The sequence below is a fragment of the Oncorhynchus nerka genome, linkage group LG7 (assembly GCF_034236695.1).
Source record: "Oncorhynchus nerka isolate Pitt River linkage group LG7, Oner_Uvic_2.0, whole genome shotgun sequence".
NCBI classification, from domain to species: Eukaryota; Metazoa; Chordata; class Actinopteri; order Salmoniformes; family Salmonidae; genus Oncorhynchus; species Oncorhynchus nerka.
The window spans coordinates 29,457,934-29,476,521 of record NC_088402.1 but is presented as its reverse complement, the minus strand read 5'-3'; the positions used below and the strand labels follow the sequence as shown (position 1 = coordinate 29,476,521).

The following is an 18,588-nucleotide window of genomic DNA, read 5'->3' as shown; positions in this document are numbered from 1 at the left end:
CTGGCCTTCTTAAGACTAGTTGAGTATCTGGAGCATCAGCATTTGTGGGTTCGTTTACAGGCTCAAAATGGCCAGAAACAAAGAACTTTCTCCTGAAACTCATCAGTCTATTCTTGTTCTGAGAAATGAAGGCTATTCCATGCGAGAAATTGCCAAGAAATGTGAAGATCTCGTACAACGCTATGTACTACTCCCTTCACAGAACAGCTCAAACTGGCTCTAACCAGAATAGAAAGAGGAGTGGGAGGCCCCAGTGCACAACTGTGCAAAAAGACAAGTACATTAGAGTGTCTAGTTTGAGAAACAGACGCCTCACAAGTCCTCAACCGGCAGCATCATTAAATAGTACCCGCAAAACACCAGTCTCAACGTCAACAGTGAAGAAGAGACTCCGAGATGCTGGCATTCTAGGCAGAGTCTAGAACGCATCTCCTTCCTGAGCGGTATGACGGCTGCGTGGTCCCATGGTGTTTATACTTGCGCGCTATTGTTTGTACAGATGAACGTGGTACCTTCAGGCGTTTGGAAATTGCTCCCAAGGATTAACCAGACTTGTGGAGGTCTACAATTTTTTTTCTGAAGTCTTGGCTGATTTTCTTTGATTTTCCCATGATGTCAAGCAAAGAGGCACCGAGTTTGTTGGTAGGCCTTGAAATACATCCACAGGCACACCTCCAATTAACTCAAATGATGGCAATTAGCCTATCAGAAGTTTCTAAAACCATTACATAATTTTGGGGAATTTTCAAGCTGTTTGAAGGCACAGTCAACTTAGTGTATGTAAACTTCTGGCCCACTGGAATTGTGATACAGTGAATTATAAGTGAAATAATCTGTCTGTAAACAGTTGTTGGAAAAATGACTTGTGTCATGCACAAATTAGATGTCCAAACAGACTTGCCAAAACTATAGTTTGTTAACAAGAAATTTGTGAAGTGATTGAAAAACGAGTTTTAATGACTCCAACCAAAGTGTATGTAAACTTCCGACATCAACTGTACCTCCACCGGTATGCCATCAAGCCCTGGGGGTTTTCCAGACTGAAAGGATTTAATAGTCTTAAAAAGTTCCTCCTCTGTAATTTGGCCTTCGCACTGATCTTTCTGTACATTTGTTAATTTTCCATTTTTTGTATTATTTGGAAAGAATTCCTTACCGTAATCTTCATTCAGTGGGAGAGGATGAGACGGAAAAGAGAAGATCTGCTTAAAATATTTAGCTTCCCCTTTTAAAATATAATTCGGGGAATCATAGATGACTCCGTCTTCAGTAATGAGTTTCTGCAAATTCTTTTTGTTAGCGTTCCTGTGTTGGAGATTCAAGAAGAATTTTGTGCATTTTTCTCCATATTCCATCCAGTTTGCTTTATTTTTGTAATAGATTACATTAGATTGTTCTTGAATAAGTTCCTCAAGTTCTTTTTGTTTTTCCTCAACTTATTTTGTATCTATGTAGTATTGTTTTTCTTGCTATCTACCTGTACTATTAGTTCATGGATTTCCCTTGTTAGTCTTGTCTCTTTAGCCAGAAACTGCTTTTTATTATTGATGAATATTGAATTGAATGACCTCTGAAGGTACATATAAAAGGTATCCCAAACAATAAGTGGATTTGCTGTTCCTATAATATACTGAAAAAAAATCAGTTATAAATTATTTTGTCTTAGTTAAAAATAAGTTGTCCTCCAGTAAACTTTGATTAAATGTCCAATATCCCCGTCCACGTGGAAAATCTATAAGAGTTATGTGAAGGCTAATTAGATGATGATCTGATCGCATTCTGTCTCCTATTAAAACTTTAACCTTTGATGCAAGAGAGAAAGACACAATTAAGTCTCCTCCATGTGTATCTCACTAGGTCTGAGTTTTTTAGTCTCCAAATATCCACTATTTCTAATGTGTCCATAATATTTGTGATTTCGTTAAGGGCAAGGTGTGATGATACTTTGTAGAGTGATTTCCTTTACGGTCCATTGAGGTACTTAACACTGTGTTTTTGTCTCCTACCATAATGATTTGATCATTTGTTGCTTGTAAGTTCAATAAATTGGTATAAATAGTTTCGAAGAAGTATGGATCATCCTGATTTGGACCATATAGATTAATGAGCCAAATCTCTTTTTCGTCCACTTTCATATTTAAAAAAATCCACCTTCCTTGCGAATCATTCCTAACTATTTGCACATTCCGATCAAAATGTTTGTTAATTAATATCGTCACACCTTTTGAGTTCCTATGTCCACGACAGAAAATTATTTCACCACTCAATTCCTTTTCCACCCAACTTCATCTAGGGATGTAGAGTGAATTTCCTTTATTCCTTTTCTTTTAGCCACTTTTTTTATAATCTGCTAAACCGTTACAATTGTAACTGCCTATACTTATTTCACCCCTCACCATAACTAGATACTATTCTCAGTCTAAATTGACCATGATTAGTGTTTGTAAAGTTACTGCCATCAGAGGTATTATGAAGGTCAAATCTAGAGCATCAAATGTCTGATATTTAGAATTCAAGAAATAGGTTCTAGCAATATGTTTTATTCCCTTGCCTGTTTGCCTGTGAGCCAATGCCACAGATGTTAGAAAATTGAGACAAGATATTATGTGTGTAGTAAATCTGAGTAGGTTGATGTGTTTGATATCGGATGTGATTTAGTGAGAGGGTGTACGATGTCTGTATAAGAGTAAGATTATAATGTATCCTGTCCAAATAAAGAATAACTCCGCCAATTTGCATGGTTGAGTGTCTATGTGTGTAACATGTAGTGCGTATAGCCTTAATATTCATGATGATAATTGTAATCCATATCGTATCACCGTCATAGTTGCATCATAATTACCTTTAACATCATTGAAAAACACATCCCAGCATTTCCAGAGCAATTGACGTTTCACATGATCATGAAAGAGACCTTGCATTACTATAGAGACGGCTTCACCACAGTACAAATGTATTCCGTACCATATGTTAATATTCCCCAATGCCTCTATTCTGATATCTTCCCCTTGCTTGTTGTAAACATATATAAACTATAGAACAGTTCTTTCTCGACAATAGAGAGAGAGAGAGACAGAGAGAGAGAAAGAGGAGAGAAAGAGTTAGAGAAGAGGAGAGAAAGAGTGAGAAAAGACAGCGAGATCAGGTGTGTGTGTGTGTGTGTGTATGTATGTATTAGTCTGTATATGTAAGTGAACATGTAATTGAGTATGTGTGTGTTCATATCCACTTCATAGTGTTCAGATATTTTTACAGTTCCCATACTTTCTTTTTTTAGTAACCTGAAGTCCCTGTAGAATTTAGTACAGCCATTGTGTTATGGAGCTGTCTCGGAATAGCTGTCCATCTATAAAGAGTTTGTCCACAATGAGAAAGGCACGCTTACCCTTCTCCCTCTGTTGCCTCTGTACCGGATACAGTCTCTTGCGATGTTCGTTTATCTCCCTTGGAAATTGGTCATTGAGATCATATTTGGTCCCTTTAAGCTCCCTTCCCCTGCTTTTGATCAGTTCCGGGAAAACCCCCTCAGCACTGCTACCTCCTCACACAACTTTTCCAGTGTTGCATGGATTCCAGCCAGAGCACTAGCCTCTACTTCAACGGTAGGTAAATTGTCAGTTTATGTAGATTATTTTTTATGTCTAATTAGTTGTTTTTTTTGTGAGGTAGTCGGATCTTTCCATGATGGAGTATGTTGTTCCTCCATAGCGTAAAGCTGTTGGTACTCGTCAATTTCCCTCAGGATCTCCTTAGTATCCAGATTGTTTTTAACAATGCGTCTTTCCATGACGACAACTGGTGTCTGTAATACAGCCACCTAGCACTGTTGTTTGGTTAGCAGTGTTTTCTGGCTGTTAAAAGCTAAACACGTCGCAGAATCCACACAAAAACAAGTTTGGTATTCTTATTTAATTAACAGCGGTTTTGTTTTAATCAAAAATAACAAACCGGGTCTTTTCCAGCATACAGTGTTCAACTGCTCACTCTGATGAGGTGTGACGACAATTCCCCTAATGTGGGGTGGGGCCCCACCGTCTAGCTCTGTTCCCCCAGCCTAATTAAATATCTTCAACTAGTGTCAATAAACATTTGGTAAAAATAGGCCCTCTTGGTGGATAATTGATTAGGAACATAGCAGGGCAGAGTCGTTGTGGTTGTCTTACCAGCATCGTTGGCATCGTCCAGCTTGGGGATGCCTTTAATCTTGCTGTACTTCACTGAAGAACACTTCTTGTTGAGTTGTGTCTGGGCCTTGAACTTCACCCAATTCAGGATACTCTCCACAATACCACAATTAGTCGCCTGCAGACAAAATAAATAATTGAATATGATATATCATTGTTTAATACTCCAGGTGAACTGAGAACACAAGAGGACATGGAACAGATTTTAGGATCATATGATATCAACTCAATCTAAATAACTTTGATTTCTCAGTGAGGAAACAGTGTATGTAGAGAGTAAATGCACAACATAGGATGTATACATGGAGGTAGTGATATTTCACTGTGGTAAAGAAAAGTAATTTAAGAAGAAAAATCTCCTTACCGCTCTGATGAACTTCTCAGACAGAGGACACTTAGAACCAAAGCTCTTGGTTTGGAGGGTCATGTTCTCCTTGGTCTGGGAGTCAAACGTTGGGTTCTCGATCAACGCATTCACAAACACCCAGATGTGGTTCTTCACCTGATGGAGAGAAAAACAAAGCATTAAGACTGACCAGACTTTACATTAGGTTCTTCCTATACCAGTATACTAAGAATGTAATCACTAGTAAAACTATTGTAGTAACATGACAGTAATAACACAGTAATAAGATAGCAATAACTAACCTGGAAGGGTTTGACTGAGACACCAGCTTTGTTCTTCTTCTTCACCACCTCTATCAGCTTGGCTACGATCTGGTCCACCACGTAATCAATGTGTCTGCCACCCTGAATGACACAAAACAAGCAGTGTAGTATATAAAACATGTCTAATGTGGTAGAAAGTGATTCAAGTCATACTCCAAGATGTGAATACCATTAAAATGCATACTCATCCCAGCATATTTACACATGCAACTGGCACTTCATTTCTGTCCTTTATTCCTAGATTGGTCAAGTCATAGTTTTCTAAATCAAAGGGTAGATTTCTGGTAAAATAACAACATAATTCCCTGAGGGGATGTTACCTTGGTGGTGGCGATGCTGTTGACAAAGCTGATCTGTTGGAATCCCTTCTCACTCATGGTGAGACACACCTCCCAACGCTCGTTGACGGACTCGTTGACCACCTTTAGGGCCACGCCCACCTCATCCAGCTTGTCCTTCACGTACAGGTCCACATAGCTGCGGAACCCTGTCACCTGGGAGGACAAGGACAGGTGAGAGGAGCCTAAACCGGGTCTGGATAGTGGCTCTGGTTGTGGAAAGGTTATTAGCAAATGACATTGTATTGAAACAGGTGTAGTGGAAAAAAAAAAATTCAAGTCAAAACGTTCTTCCCAGGGTCTTCCAAGACTTGGCACCTTATGTACAGCATATAGTCTGTGTATATGGGACAGCCCATCTTACTATGTGCGGTTACATGGGGCAGGGAGACTTACAGGGAGTTTCTTCCCGTTGAGCATGACTTTGACGCCCTTGCAGGAGCCAGCAATGTCGTAAGCCCTCTTGGTGAGCAGAGCCACGATGTCCTTGTCCAGCTTCTCCATCTTGAACTTGGACAGGTCCGGCTGGAAGGTCACACACGTGAAGTCGTCCCCATCAAAGAACTTTATCTTGGGGTCGCTCGTCTTCCCCATGTTGTTCTGCCAGGTCTAAGGAGGGAGAGAGAAAGAGGGGGAGATAAAAAGAGGGGGAAAGAGAGAGAAAGAAGGGGACATAGATTGTCATGAAATGCACTACATTATTCACGTTAAGAAAAAAATTCTAGTTATTTATTTTACCTTTACTTAACTAGGCAAGTCAGTTAAGAACAAATTCTTATTTTCAATGACGGCCTAGGAACAGTGGGTTAACTACCTGTTCAGGGGCAGAACGACAGATTTGTACCTTGTCAGCTCAGGGATTTGAACTTGCAACCTTTCGGTTACTAGTCAAACGCTCTAACCACTAGGCTACCCTGCTGCCCCAATTAAATATGGTGAATGGTGAAATTCCATCAAAGAGATACGAGTTAATAAAAAGCCTTGTGAAACTGATTGAACAAACCATCACTATTTTGGTGAGTCATTTCATTGAAAGTGACAATTGTAGGACAAACCACACAAACAAAGACAACAACCATCTATCTAGAGAAATAACCGAAATACCCCAGAACTATGTAGAATCCTACAATATCAACAAAAAAGTCCTGTGAGACCACCTCCGACAGTGCAAATCAACTCATACTCACCCCCTTACATACTGTACTCCTGCAAAACATCAACTGGAGTTCAGCTGTTTGAAGAATGTTCTTTTCAAGGTTGACTAAACAACAGATGTCAATCACACTGTGCTTTCTCGTTGTCTGTACCTGTTTGAAGCTGTGTTTGTACTCCTTGCAGGCAGTTTCCACTGTGAACTTTGTGCTGAAGATATTGCAGAGTTTAGCACCGTACCCGTTCCTTCCACCTAGGAGGAAAACAGAAGGGAGAGATGCTTTCATCTATGGAGAGATTGTCCTTGAAGAGCTATAGTCATTCACTCACTCCAGTGTTGTGTTACTAAGCACTGCAAGGGGTACCACAAAACTAGTTGAGATCATAAAAGCAGACAGTAAAAATGGCTTAGATTGGACGTTCTGTCTGAAGCTTTATCGAAACCATATGAAATGGTGTTACACAAATGGACAATAATTATTTCATTAGATTCTCGTTTTCAGAGTGATTTTGTCACCTGTGACTTTCTTCTGCTCATCGTCGTAGTTACTGGAGGTGAGGAGGTGTCCGAAGATGAGAGCGGGAACGTACATCTTCTCATCTTTGTGTTCCACCACAGGGATGCCTTTACCATTGTTCCAGATGGTGATGGTGTTGGACTCACTGAAGGAAGAGAGGAGGATGATGAATGTAGGAATAAACTAGGCGGGATAAACAATGCATGCCAAAGAAATTCACAGGACAGACAGAAACATCATGACCCAACTTGAATAATCATTACGTATTTCCATTTAGATGTACTAACCTTCAGATTAGTGCTCTGGCGGTCATGATATTTTTTTATATTTCTTTAATATTTATTTATTTTATTACACCATCACAATACATCCATTATTTATTTTATTCAGGTCTAAAGAAACATTATGATATGAAGAAAATGTATTTCAGAAGAACAGAATATGAGTTGGTCTACTGTATGTTATCTGGCTATGTGCCATGCCATAGACTGTAGACTTGTTCAGTTAGCAGACAAGATATGCTTATATGTTCCCTTTATTGGCAGTTGGTGCTGTTTAAAAACAATTGGATGCCACGAAATTGGGGAGAAAAAGGGGTAAAATTCCACAAAAAAAACACCAAAAAAAAGACAATCCCTCTCTGCACACTCGAGAAAGGAATGAAGGAGAGCGGGGACGAGATGGTGGTGGTGAGATATTCCGTAGCTAAAGGTAATGTGTCAGTCGTGCATTATATGCAGTAGGCTACGTATCGTATAACGGCAAAATAATTCATTTTAGCATTTTTTTATATATATATATATATATATTTATTCGGGCTTGGGCTCATATATAGTTCTATGCGTATGCATACGCTCTAATATTCATATGGAGGTTTTGAATTAATCGTCACCTTATAAAGTGCTGTTCATTTCGTTGTGCAAAGGTGTCAGCATGCTTTATTTCGGCTGGCGGCTAGCTGAAGTCGGCAAGGCGAACGAGTGTGCTCATATACTCCCTTAAAAAGACATTCGCTTGAAAAAAAGAGAAATAAGCGGAAATAGTACTGTTTGTCCATTTTGAGACGCCGTAATCAGTATACACTTCCTCAAACTAGTCAGAATTAATCTAAGATAACTCAGTAAATGTCATTAATTTTGACGTTTTTGTCAAGGAGATCTTAGTTGCGCAATTTTACATCGAACTAAGAGGTTTTATTTGGAAATACTGCACCAAACAATGTGCATGAAAACAAGTCTTCTCTCATTGAATGACAAGAAAGACTTTCCTGAAGAATCCTTACTGTTGACCTATCACCGACGAAGGGGCGTAGACTTTTTATTTAACCTTTATTTAACTTGGCAAGTCAGTTAAGAACAAATTCTTATCCACAATGAGCAGGTATCCACTCAGTTTCAACCCATTGTTGAACTCCTTTCTTCAAATTGATCACAGTGAGGTGAGTTTTAAACGCACATGCTGTTTTGATGATGTGTTTGATGTGATTTTCGATAGCATTTGCATTGAGTGGTTAGAGGGACAATCGAGCCCTGAGTACCAGGCCATTAGCGACCTGATAATCGTTAGGGGGTTCTGGACTCCCAACGCATGTCCTGAGTGCATAAGAGGAGAGATATGACAGGACCTTATAGGGAGAGAGACGTGCAGACAGGCCTCACAGGGAGAAGACCGGGAGCTCCGCTTAAGGATACTGGTGCTAAGCGGTCTGCTCTTTCTCTCCCTGTGTGTGAAGACAGAAACCCCAGAGGAATACGAGCGTTCGGCAGATTGCTGTGGTTGCCGTGCCGTAGGTGAACAGCATGTTAAATGAGCTCCCTGAATTCCAGAACCGACTGTTCATCAAGACCTACCCAGAGATCTATCAGCCTCTACAGTACCTCCCTGTCTCGCTCTCTACCCAGAGATCTATCAGCCTCTTCAGTACCTCCCTGTCTCGCTCTCTACCTAGAGATCTATCAGCCTCTTCAGTACCTCCCTGTCTCTCCATGGTCCTGTTATCTCCCTCACACCCTCCTTCCATCTCCTCTTCTCTCTTACCTCTCCACCGCTCCCCTCTCATCTCTTTCTCCTCTGGAGCTTCTCTCCTCACATCTTCACTCTGTTCTCCCTAAGCCCATCCCCTAAAACCCCTTGCTGCTAGCTAACTACCAAGGCCACCAAGAACTGTGCCACAGATCAACCTACAGCTAAATACTCAGCTGATCCATGCACAATGCAGACTTTAACACAAACATACCACACAGGCATGACAGTGGTCCGATCACTTCAACAAATTGGATGCTCTGCATTTCCAAAGACATCCTCCCACAGAAAAATCCTCATGCTTTGATACAGTGCCTTCAGAAAGTAATCACACACCTTGACTTTTTCCAATATTGTTGCATTTCAGCCTGAATTTAAAATGGATTAAATGTAGATGTGTTTGTTACTGGACTACACACAATACCCCATTATGTCAAAGTGGAATAATGTTTTTTGAAATCTTACAAATTAATGAAAAATGAAAAGCTGAAATGTATTGAGCTATTAAGTATTCAACCCTTTTATTACAGCAAGCCTAAATTAGTTTAGGAGTAAAAGAAACACTCACAGCTGTAAAGACTCAGGAGTGTGAATACTGTAAATAAGATATTTCTGTATTCTATTTTTAATAAATTTGCACCAATTGTTTTTTTGTTTTTTTTTCACTTTGTCATTATTGGGTAATGTGTGTAGATGGGTGAGAAAAACAACATGCATTAAATCTACTTTGAATTCACGCTGTAAAGTTTAAAAAAAAGTGGAATAAGTCAAGGGGTATGAATACTTTCTGAAGGCAGTGTATGTTTATAAGGAGACTTAGTGAGTTTAACTATTGGGTTTTATTGGTCAACCAGAACCATTTCCACCTAACGCCGCTAAAAGATCAATAATTTCACGGCAAGAAGTCTAGAGAGACCCAGGCAGCATGACAATCTGATGGCATTAAAGAGTGAAAGCACCATGTTACATTTATTCATTTTGTTTAAATCTCCTAAACAGCCATTCATTCAACTACCTCAAAGTGATGCTTGAAAGGGCTTTCACGTTCTAACAGCAAAAATGGCAATGGGCGAGCCATTGTTTTCCGATGAAAAGAAGCGGCTGCACCCACTGCGCATTTTTTTTTTTGAGGTGGCGCTGCTATGCTCAAATGATTTGACTCCTACGCACGAGCCGAGGGCTTTGCCGACACAAAACAGGACTGTTAAACAGAACTTATGATAATGTCGGATTCATGACACCTGCATCAGATAGAAGCTGCTGTGCCTACCTAAGCCACGTGCACAGTACGGTTCTTGGACTTGACTAATGATTGACAACTGCTTACTGGTCCATGTGTACTTACGGATCAATGGAGATCTTTATGGTCGACATGCTCTTATCCCGCTGTTTGTTGTCGGCCGCGTTGACTGTGGAGTAGAGAAAAACATGTCGAAATGACAAGTAGTAGGCTGCAGGGATTCAATTGTGTTGATAGAAACTATCGAAAAGATACTTGGTAATGGCACTTTCATCAAGAGCTTTAGACACACTTGAGAATCAATAGCCTAAATGTTGCCTGGCCTATAAAATGCAAAACCACATCCTTTCAACACAGCAAGTCTCTCATACTGAAAACATATTGAAAAGTCAAATAGCCTCAATCAAGTCTCCTGTGTGTTATACGGTTTGCATTAGAAAGCCTTTGCTTTGGTTGTAATGTGACATTGTGTGACTGACCCCGTGTGAGTTATGTCTAGTCAGTAATTACAGAGATGTGGTAAGAACTAGTGAATATTTGGGCAGCGAGGACAGGCGGCTGTCTTTACCTTATCACCAGTATAAAACAGCTAAATGAGCACAGTGTGGGGAGCAAAAAAACTTGATGACTTCTCGTGTCTCCTTCCATTGCATATGACCGAGTTCCAGTAGTTTGATCGCTCAAGGTACTGCCTAGTATAAACGTACTGTTACAGGACAGGGGTGTTCATCTTTTAATCAATGCATGAGCCTAACATTTTCCGGTACAATAATTGGTTGTACACCATGTTAATGTGCCAGTCAGCCAAACACATAAGCGAGAGTAGTGCTGGATTCTACTGCCGCTTGCCTTCATCAGTGTGCGACTGACAACCAATAAAAGATTTCCTCAGACGGCTCTTCATTCCAGACAAATTATTACATGAGGAGTAGGAGCGAGGGGGACACAGAATACACAAGGACAAGCTAGCTCCTCTACACAACTGGTTACATCTAATCTGTCTGGATAAAAGTGTCTGCTAAATTAATCAAATGTCAAATTTAGACTGGTCGACTGGCATAGCAAAGTATGCCTAAAATAGAATCTACGTCAAACAATTGAGATTTTTATGATCGCTTACATTGACATTTTAGTCAATTAGCAGCCGCTCTTATCCAGAGACTTACAGTAGCAACTAGATTTCTCCCCTAGTCTGCTCGGGGATTCGATCCAGTGACCTTCTGGCTAATTATTAGGCTACCTGCCGCTTTTTTACCCCCTTTTTCTTACTAATTCCGATCTTCTCTCATCGCTGCAACACGGGCTCAAGAGAGGCGAAGGTGGAGTCATTCGTCCTCCGAAACATGATCCGCCTAACCGCGCCCCTTAACACCTGCCAGCTTAACCTGGAAGTCAGCCGCACTAATGTGTCAGAGGAAACACCGTTCAACTGGTGACCGGGGTCAGCCTGCAGGTACCAAGCCCACCACAAGGAGTAGCTTTACCGGCCAAACACTCCCAACCTGGACGACGCTGGGCCAATTGTGTGCCGTCCTATGGGACTCCCGGCCACGTCTGGTTGTGGCACAGTCTGGGAATGAACCAGGGTCTGTAGTAACGCCTCTAGCACTGCGATACAGTGCCTTAGAACGCTGTGCCACTCGGGAGGATCTTGAGGCAAAGTCCATCAGAGGCCATTACAGTAATAACTGGGCCTGATATAAAGGGATAATAACTGATTAATAACAGCCTAATAACAATTAACTGAGTGCTATGGCTAGCTCATAATGACCACCTTGTTACCTGTGTATGTTCTGCTTTAAAATACCCTGATAAATAGACTTACCAAGAATTTCATCAAAGATTTTGTATAATCCAGGGACGTAGGTGATTTCTCGTAGATTCATTCCAAGGTCTTCATCGAAAACCCACATTTGCTGAAAGGGTTGAAATAGATACGTCTATTGATCAACCATTCATAATACTTGACTACGCAACAACAACAAAGAGCAACACCAGATTTCTCTGTTAGATCCATCTATAGAACTAGATGTTGTTGTGGCTAACGATGTGTAGAACAGGGCTTCCCAAACTGTTTCACTCGGGCCCCCCTTCCAGCATGTGGAATGTCTTATTTCTAAGGACACAAGCACTGTTCATGACACAAACTGTTCACACCCCTCATTGGTAGAGAGAATTTTGCAGGTTTGAAGCTTATTTCCTGCAATTCTACACATTTTGTCATGGGGTGCAAAGAACATTTAGCAGTTTTCAATAAAATGTTGTTTCAATTCTATAAACTTTGCCATGTCTAGTGTGTATTCATGTGATATTTGAGTGACAAGAAAATTACAACAATATCTATGGGCAAAGAAACCTAATAAAAAAACATTCGCTGACACGTGTATCTGGACATTTCTGACCAGTTATAAATAGCTCTAAGGTCTGCAATGACTAACATGACAAGAGGAGCTGATGATTCACTACCCAATTTCAAAATTACACCTTGTGCATTCACCCATTACAACTTTCAAGAGTAAGTTTAAAGCCGAACCCCTCCGTTTGGGATCCACTGGTGTAGAATAGGAGTAAAGTTAATTTGGCACAAAACAGGAGTGACATTTTTTTTTCTCACAATTTTTTTTTCTTTTGCACCCTCCTGAACACAAGCTAGACGTCCACAGTCATGAAGAAACCGAACCCACCTGGGTGACAGGTTCCACAGAGCCGATGTAGGTGTCGGGCCTCAGTAGGATGTGCTCCAGCTGGGTCTTCTTCTGGTACACCCTCTCCACTGACAACTTCTCTCCTCCCTTCTTCTTGGCTCCTCCTCCTCCTCCCTCCGCCTTGCCCCCATCGCCCCTGCCGTTCGCCGCCGCTGCTGCTGCTGCCGCCTCCTCCTCCCTCTTTTTGGCAGCATTCTTCTTATCAAAGAGGGTCTGGTATTAGACACATGTGCACAACTTTGTTAAAAATTACACTAGAGATAAATGATTGAACTCTGTGTCTGCAGGCACTGGCAGCTGATTATCAGAACTAAGGCACAGCAGTAGCCATTTGTTTGAATTTGATTGTTTGACACGGGATTTAGACAGACCATCCAAAATCATTCCACGGAGGGCCGAAGGTCTGCAGGTTCACACTCCTCCCTTGTACTTGATTGATGAATTAAGGTCACTAATTAGTAAGAACTCCCCACACCTGGTTGTCTAGGTATGAACTGAAACAAAAACCGGCAGACACTCAGCCCTCCATGGAATGAGTTTGACACCCCTGGTCTAAATCCCACTAGTCCAGTGTAGCCTCAAATGTTTCCGTCAATGCTCCTTTACGCTTTGGTTGCTTGGTTGATTAGTGGGTTGGATGGAACTTGGAAGGTTTCCTTGGTTAGGCTAATTGCCCGGCACACACCCACAGTAGACACCATTGGTTAAGGCAGTGGATCTCATTGTTAAATACTTAGGATTGCACCCAAGGAGAGGCCAAAAAGTGACTGAGCCTGAGGAGAAAACTTTATCAAATAAAAATGTAAATGTTTCAAGCATAGGGAAATCTAAACGGTATTGTTGTGGTAATGAATGTATATAATTGATTGAGAGCCGTTGAGCATGCAATAGGCTCATATAAACTGAGCAAATAATCTACTGTGCAATAACAAACACAGTGGTTGAGTAAAATGCAGTCCCTGTCACCTGTGGCCCTTGAGATCTGTTTACATTTCTCTATGGGGAGGTATCTGAGCAACACACCCTCACAATTCTCATCAGCCTATTAGTAACAAACAGCGGACCCAAGACAGTTCACTCCATATGGTCTATGGTTTACCCAAACTCTCACAGCAAGTCATAATCAGATTATCAAGCCAAAGCAGCCATTTAGCTCACGACAGTCCACCATTCTGGGATATTTGCTTTGACAAGATATGTACAAAAAAATGAATCTTAAGAGTATTATATATTTAGGTCTGCTAAGAACCTAATCTTGGTTGCTCAAACACACTGAAAGAATTCTGCATGACCTCATTATAGCATCTTCTATCAGACAGCCAGCTGCTCCATTGTCTATCTGCTGCCAGTGGCACCCAAATTGACCTGTGTGAAGTTAGCCACAATAAGGATTCGCCACAATAGTGGAATTTGCACTTCGCCATCAAAATAAAAGTCCCCCATTGAAAGTGATTCAAACGGATACAAAGTGGATGCATGCCATATTTGCACTAGATAATGCTAAACAAGGTCGGAATATTGTTATAAATTCAACAAATTATAATAATTTGTTAATTTGACACAACAAAAGTAAAAACTCATTGGATAAATGAGACTTTAGAATTGCATTGGGGGGCATACTTATACAAACTGCACAAAATCAAATCAAAATCAAATTTTATTTGTCACATGCGCCGAATAAAACAAGTGTGGACTATAGTGTGAAATATTTACTTACGAGCCCTTTCCCAACAATGCAGAAAAAAGGCAAGAACATTTGCAAATAGATACAAATAAAATAGTTACAATAAAATATCAATAACGTGGCTACAGTAGCTTGCGAAAGTATTCACCCCCCTTGGCATTTTTCCTATTTCGTTGCCTTACAACCTTTTTTGGAGGTTTGTATCATTTGATTTACACAACATGCCTACCACTTTGAAGATGTAAAATATTTTTTATTGTGAAACAAACAAGAAATAAGACAAAAAAAATGGAAAATTTGAGCGTGCTTAACTATTCACGTTTTGCAGCAATTACAGCTGCAAGTCTCTTGGGATATGTCTCTATAAGCTTGGCACATCTAGCCACTGTGATTTTTTCCCATTATTCAAGGCAAAACTGCTCCAGATACTTCAAGTTGGATGGGATCTGCTGGTGTACAGCAATCTTTAAGTCATACCACAGATTCTCAATTAGATCGAGGTCTGGGCTTTGACTAGGCCATTCCAAGACATTTAAATATTTCCCCTTAAACCACTCAAGTGTTGCTTTAGCAGTATGCTTCGGGTCATTGTCCTGCTGGAAGGTGAACCTCCGTCCCAGTCCCAAATCTCTGGAAGACAGAAACAGGTTTCCTTCAAGAATTTCTTGATGGATGGCGGTTAGCGCCATCCATCATTCCTTCAATTCTTAACAGTTTCCCAGTCCCTGCCGATGAAAAACATCCCCACAGCATGATGCTGCCACCACCATGCTTCACAGTGGGGATGGTGTTCTCAGGGTGATGAGGTGTTGGGTTTGTGCCAGACATAGTGTTTTCTTTGATGGCCAAAAAGCTCCATTTTAATCTCATCTGACCAGAGTACCTTCTTCCATATGTTTGAGGAGTCTCCCACATGCCTTTTGGCGAACAAAAAACGTGGTTGCTTATTTTTTTCATTAAGCAATGGCTTAATTCTGGCCACTCTTCTGTAAAGCCCAGCTCTGTGGAGTGTACAGCTTAAAGTGGTTCTATGGACATATACTGCAATCTCCACTGTGGAGCTTTGCAGCTCATTCAGGGTTATCTTTGGTCTCTTTGTTGCCTCTCTGATTAATGCCCTCCTTGCCAGGTCCGTGAGTTTTCATGGGTGGCCCTCTCATGGCAGGTTTGTTGTGGTGCCATATTCTTTCCATTTTTTAATAATGGATTTCACGGTGCTCCGTGGGATGTTCAAAGTTTCTGATATTTTTTTTTTACAACCCAACCCTGATCTGTACTTCTCCACAACTTTGTCCCTGACCTGTTTGGAGAGCTCCTTGGTGTTCATGGTGCCGCTTGCTTGGTGGTGCCCCATGCTGAGTGGTGTTGCAGACTCTGGGGCCTTTCGGAACAGGTGTATATATAGTGAGATCATGTGACACTTAAAGTCCACCTGTGTGCAATCTAACTAATTATGTGACTTCTGAAGGTAATTGGTTGCACCAGATCTTATTCAGGGGCTTCATAGCAAAGGGGGTGAATACATATACACGCAACACAGGTTTTTATTTTTTTCATTTCACTTCACCAATATGGACTATTTTGTGTATGTCCATTACATGAAATCCAAATAAAAATATATTTCAATTACAGGTTGTAATGCAACAAAATAGGAAAAATGCCAAGGGGGATGAATACTTTTGCAAGGCATTGTTTATACACAGGCAATAAACAATTATTTTTGGGGTACGAGATAATTGGGGCGATTGATTGAGGTAATATGTACGTGTAGGTTGGGTTAGGTGATTGATTAAAGTACTATCTACATGTAGGTAGGGGTGAAATGCAGAATGTCCCGGTAGCCATTTGATTAACTGTTCAGCAGTCTTAGGACTTTGGGGTAGAAGCTGATCGGGTACCTTTTCAGCTCCGGTGCTGCTTGCCGTGCGGCAGAAGAGAGAACAGACTGTGACTTGGGTGCCTGGAGTCTCATTTTTAGGGCCTTCCTCTGACACCGCAGTACCCTCTGTAGCGCCTTGCAGTTGGATGCCAAACAGTTTCCATACCAAGCGGTGATGCAGCCGGTCAAGATGCTCTCAGTGGTGCAGCTGTAGAACTTTCTGAGGATCTGAGGGCCCATGCCAAATCTTTTCAGCATCCTGAGGGGGCTACCTGCCCTCCAGGACACCTACAGCACCCAATGTCACAGGAAGGCCAAAAAGAACATCAAGGACAACAACCACCCGAGCCACTGCCTGTTCACTCCGCTATCATCCAGAAGGCGAGGTCAATATAGGAGCATCAACGCTGGGACCGAGAGACTGAAAAACAGCTTCTTTCTCAAGGCCATCAGACTGTTAAATAGCCATCACTAGCACATAGAGGCTGCTGCCTATATACATAGACTTGAAATCACTGGCCACTTTAATAAATGGAACACTAGTCACTTTAATAATGTTTACATATCTTGCATTACTCATGTCAAAATGTCTACACTGTTTTCTATACTATTTTACTGTATCTTGTTCTATGCCGCTCTGACATTGCTCGTCAGAGGTAGCCTGACTGCCATTAGGTACCGAGATGAGATCCTCAGACCCCTTGTGAGACCATATGCTGGTGCGGTTGGCCCTGGGTTCCTCCTAATGCAAGACCATGCTAGACCTCATGTGGCTGGAGTGTGTCAGCAGTTCCTGCAAGAGGAAGGCATTGATGCTATGGACTGACCCGCCCGTTCCCCAGACCTGAATCCAATTGAGCACATCTGGGACAACATGTCTCTCGCCATCCACCAACGCCACGTTGCACCACAGACTGTCCAGGAGTTGACGGATGCTTTAGTCCACGTCTGGGAGGAGATCCCTCAGGAGACCATCCGCCACCTCATCAGGAGCATGCCCAGGCGTTGTAGGGAGGTCATACAGGCACGTGGAGGCCACACACACTACTGAGCCTCATTTTGACTTGTTTTAAGGACATTACAAAGTTGGATCAGCCTGTAGTGTGGTTTTCCACTTTAATTTTGAGTGTGACTCCAAATCCAGACCTCCATGGGTTGATAAATTTGATTTCCATTGATAATTTGTGTGATTTTGTTGTCCGCACATTCAACTATGTAAAGAAAAAAGTATTTAATAAGAATATTTCATTCATTCAGATCTAGGATGGGTTATTTTAGTGTTCCCTTTATTTTTTTGAGCAGTGTATATATATGTAATAATGGCATTTACAACCATACTGAATGAACAATTAACACTTATTTTAACTTTAATATAATACATAAATAAAATGTATTTATTCTAAAATAATGAAACATGCTCAATGTGGTTTAAATAATGCAAAAACAGTTTGAGAAGAAAGTAAAAGTGCAATATGTGCCATGTAAAAAAGCTAACGTTTAAGTTCCTTGCTCAGAACATGAGAACATATGAAAGCTGGTGGTTCAATATTCCCAGTTCTTCAATACTACCAGTTAAGAAGTTTTACATTTACATTTAAGTCATTTAGCAGACGCTCTTATCCAGAGCGACTTACAAATTGGGTTGTAGTTATTATAGGAATTATGATGTGTCGACTATTTCTCTCTATACCATTTGTATTTCATATACCTTTGACTATAGGATGTTCTAATAGGCACTTTAGTATTGCCAGCCTAATCTCAGGAGTTGATAGGCTTGAAGTCATAAACAGCGCTGTGAAGCAAGCATTGCTAAGAGCTGCTGGCAAACGCAGTGAAGTTGGAATGAATGCTTACGAGCCTACCACCACTCAGTCAGACTGCTCTATCAAATCATAGACTTAATTATATTATAATTAACACAGAAATACAAGCCGTTGGTCATTAATATGGTCAAATCCGGAAACTATCATTTAGAAAATGAAACGTTTTTTCTTTGAGTGAAATACGGAACCGTTCCGTATTTCATCAAACGGGCAGCATCCATAAGTCTAAATATTGCTGTTACATTGCACAACCTTCAATCATAATTATGTAATACTCTGGCAACTTAGTTCACAACGAGCCAGGTTGCCCAAACTGTTGCATATACCCTGACTCTGCATGCAATGAACGCAAGAGTGACACAATTTCCCTAGTT

At 41.0% G+C, this 18,588-nt stretch overlaps 1 protein-coding gene across 4 annotated transcripts in view; it reads right to left on the bottom strand.

Moving 5' to 3' along the window:
- The window catches only part of LOC115131986 (DNA topoisomerase 2-beta-like), a 44,922-nt gene that overhangs the window by 22,853 nt on the left and 3,481 nt on the right, over nt 1-18,588 (bottom strand). For 3 of the 4 annotated variants that reach the window (XM_065020392.1, XM_065020393.1, XM_065020395.1), the window contains exons 2-11: nt 12,808-13,041; nt 11,949-12,039; nt 10,229-10,292; nt 6,861-7,006; nt 6,499-6,596; nt 5,588-5,800; nt 5,174-5,347; nt 4,833-4,934; nt 4,549-4,686; nt 4,164-4,302 (exon numbers count right to left, since the gene is read on the bottom strand). In XM_065020392.1, coding sequence (XP_064876464.1) covers nt 4,164-4,302; nt 4,549-4,686; nt 4,833-4,934; nt 5,174-5,347; nt 5,588-5,800; nt 6,499-6,596; nt 6,861-7,006; nt 10,229-10,292; nt 11,949-12,039; nt 12,808-13,041 — 1,399 coding nt within the window. The remainder of the gene's footprint in view (nt 1-4,163; nt 4,303-4,548; nt 4,687-4,832; nt 4,935-5,173; nt 5,348-5,587; nt 5,801-6,498; nt 6,597-6,860; nt 7,007-10,228; nt 10,293-11,948; nt 12,040-12,807; nt 13,042-18,588) is intronic. The other variant, XM_065020394.1, reaches the window with a different exon arrangement.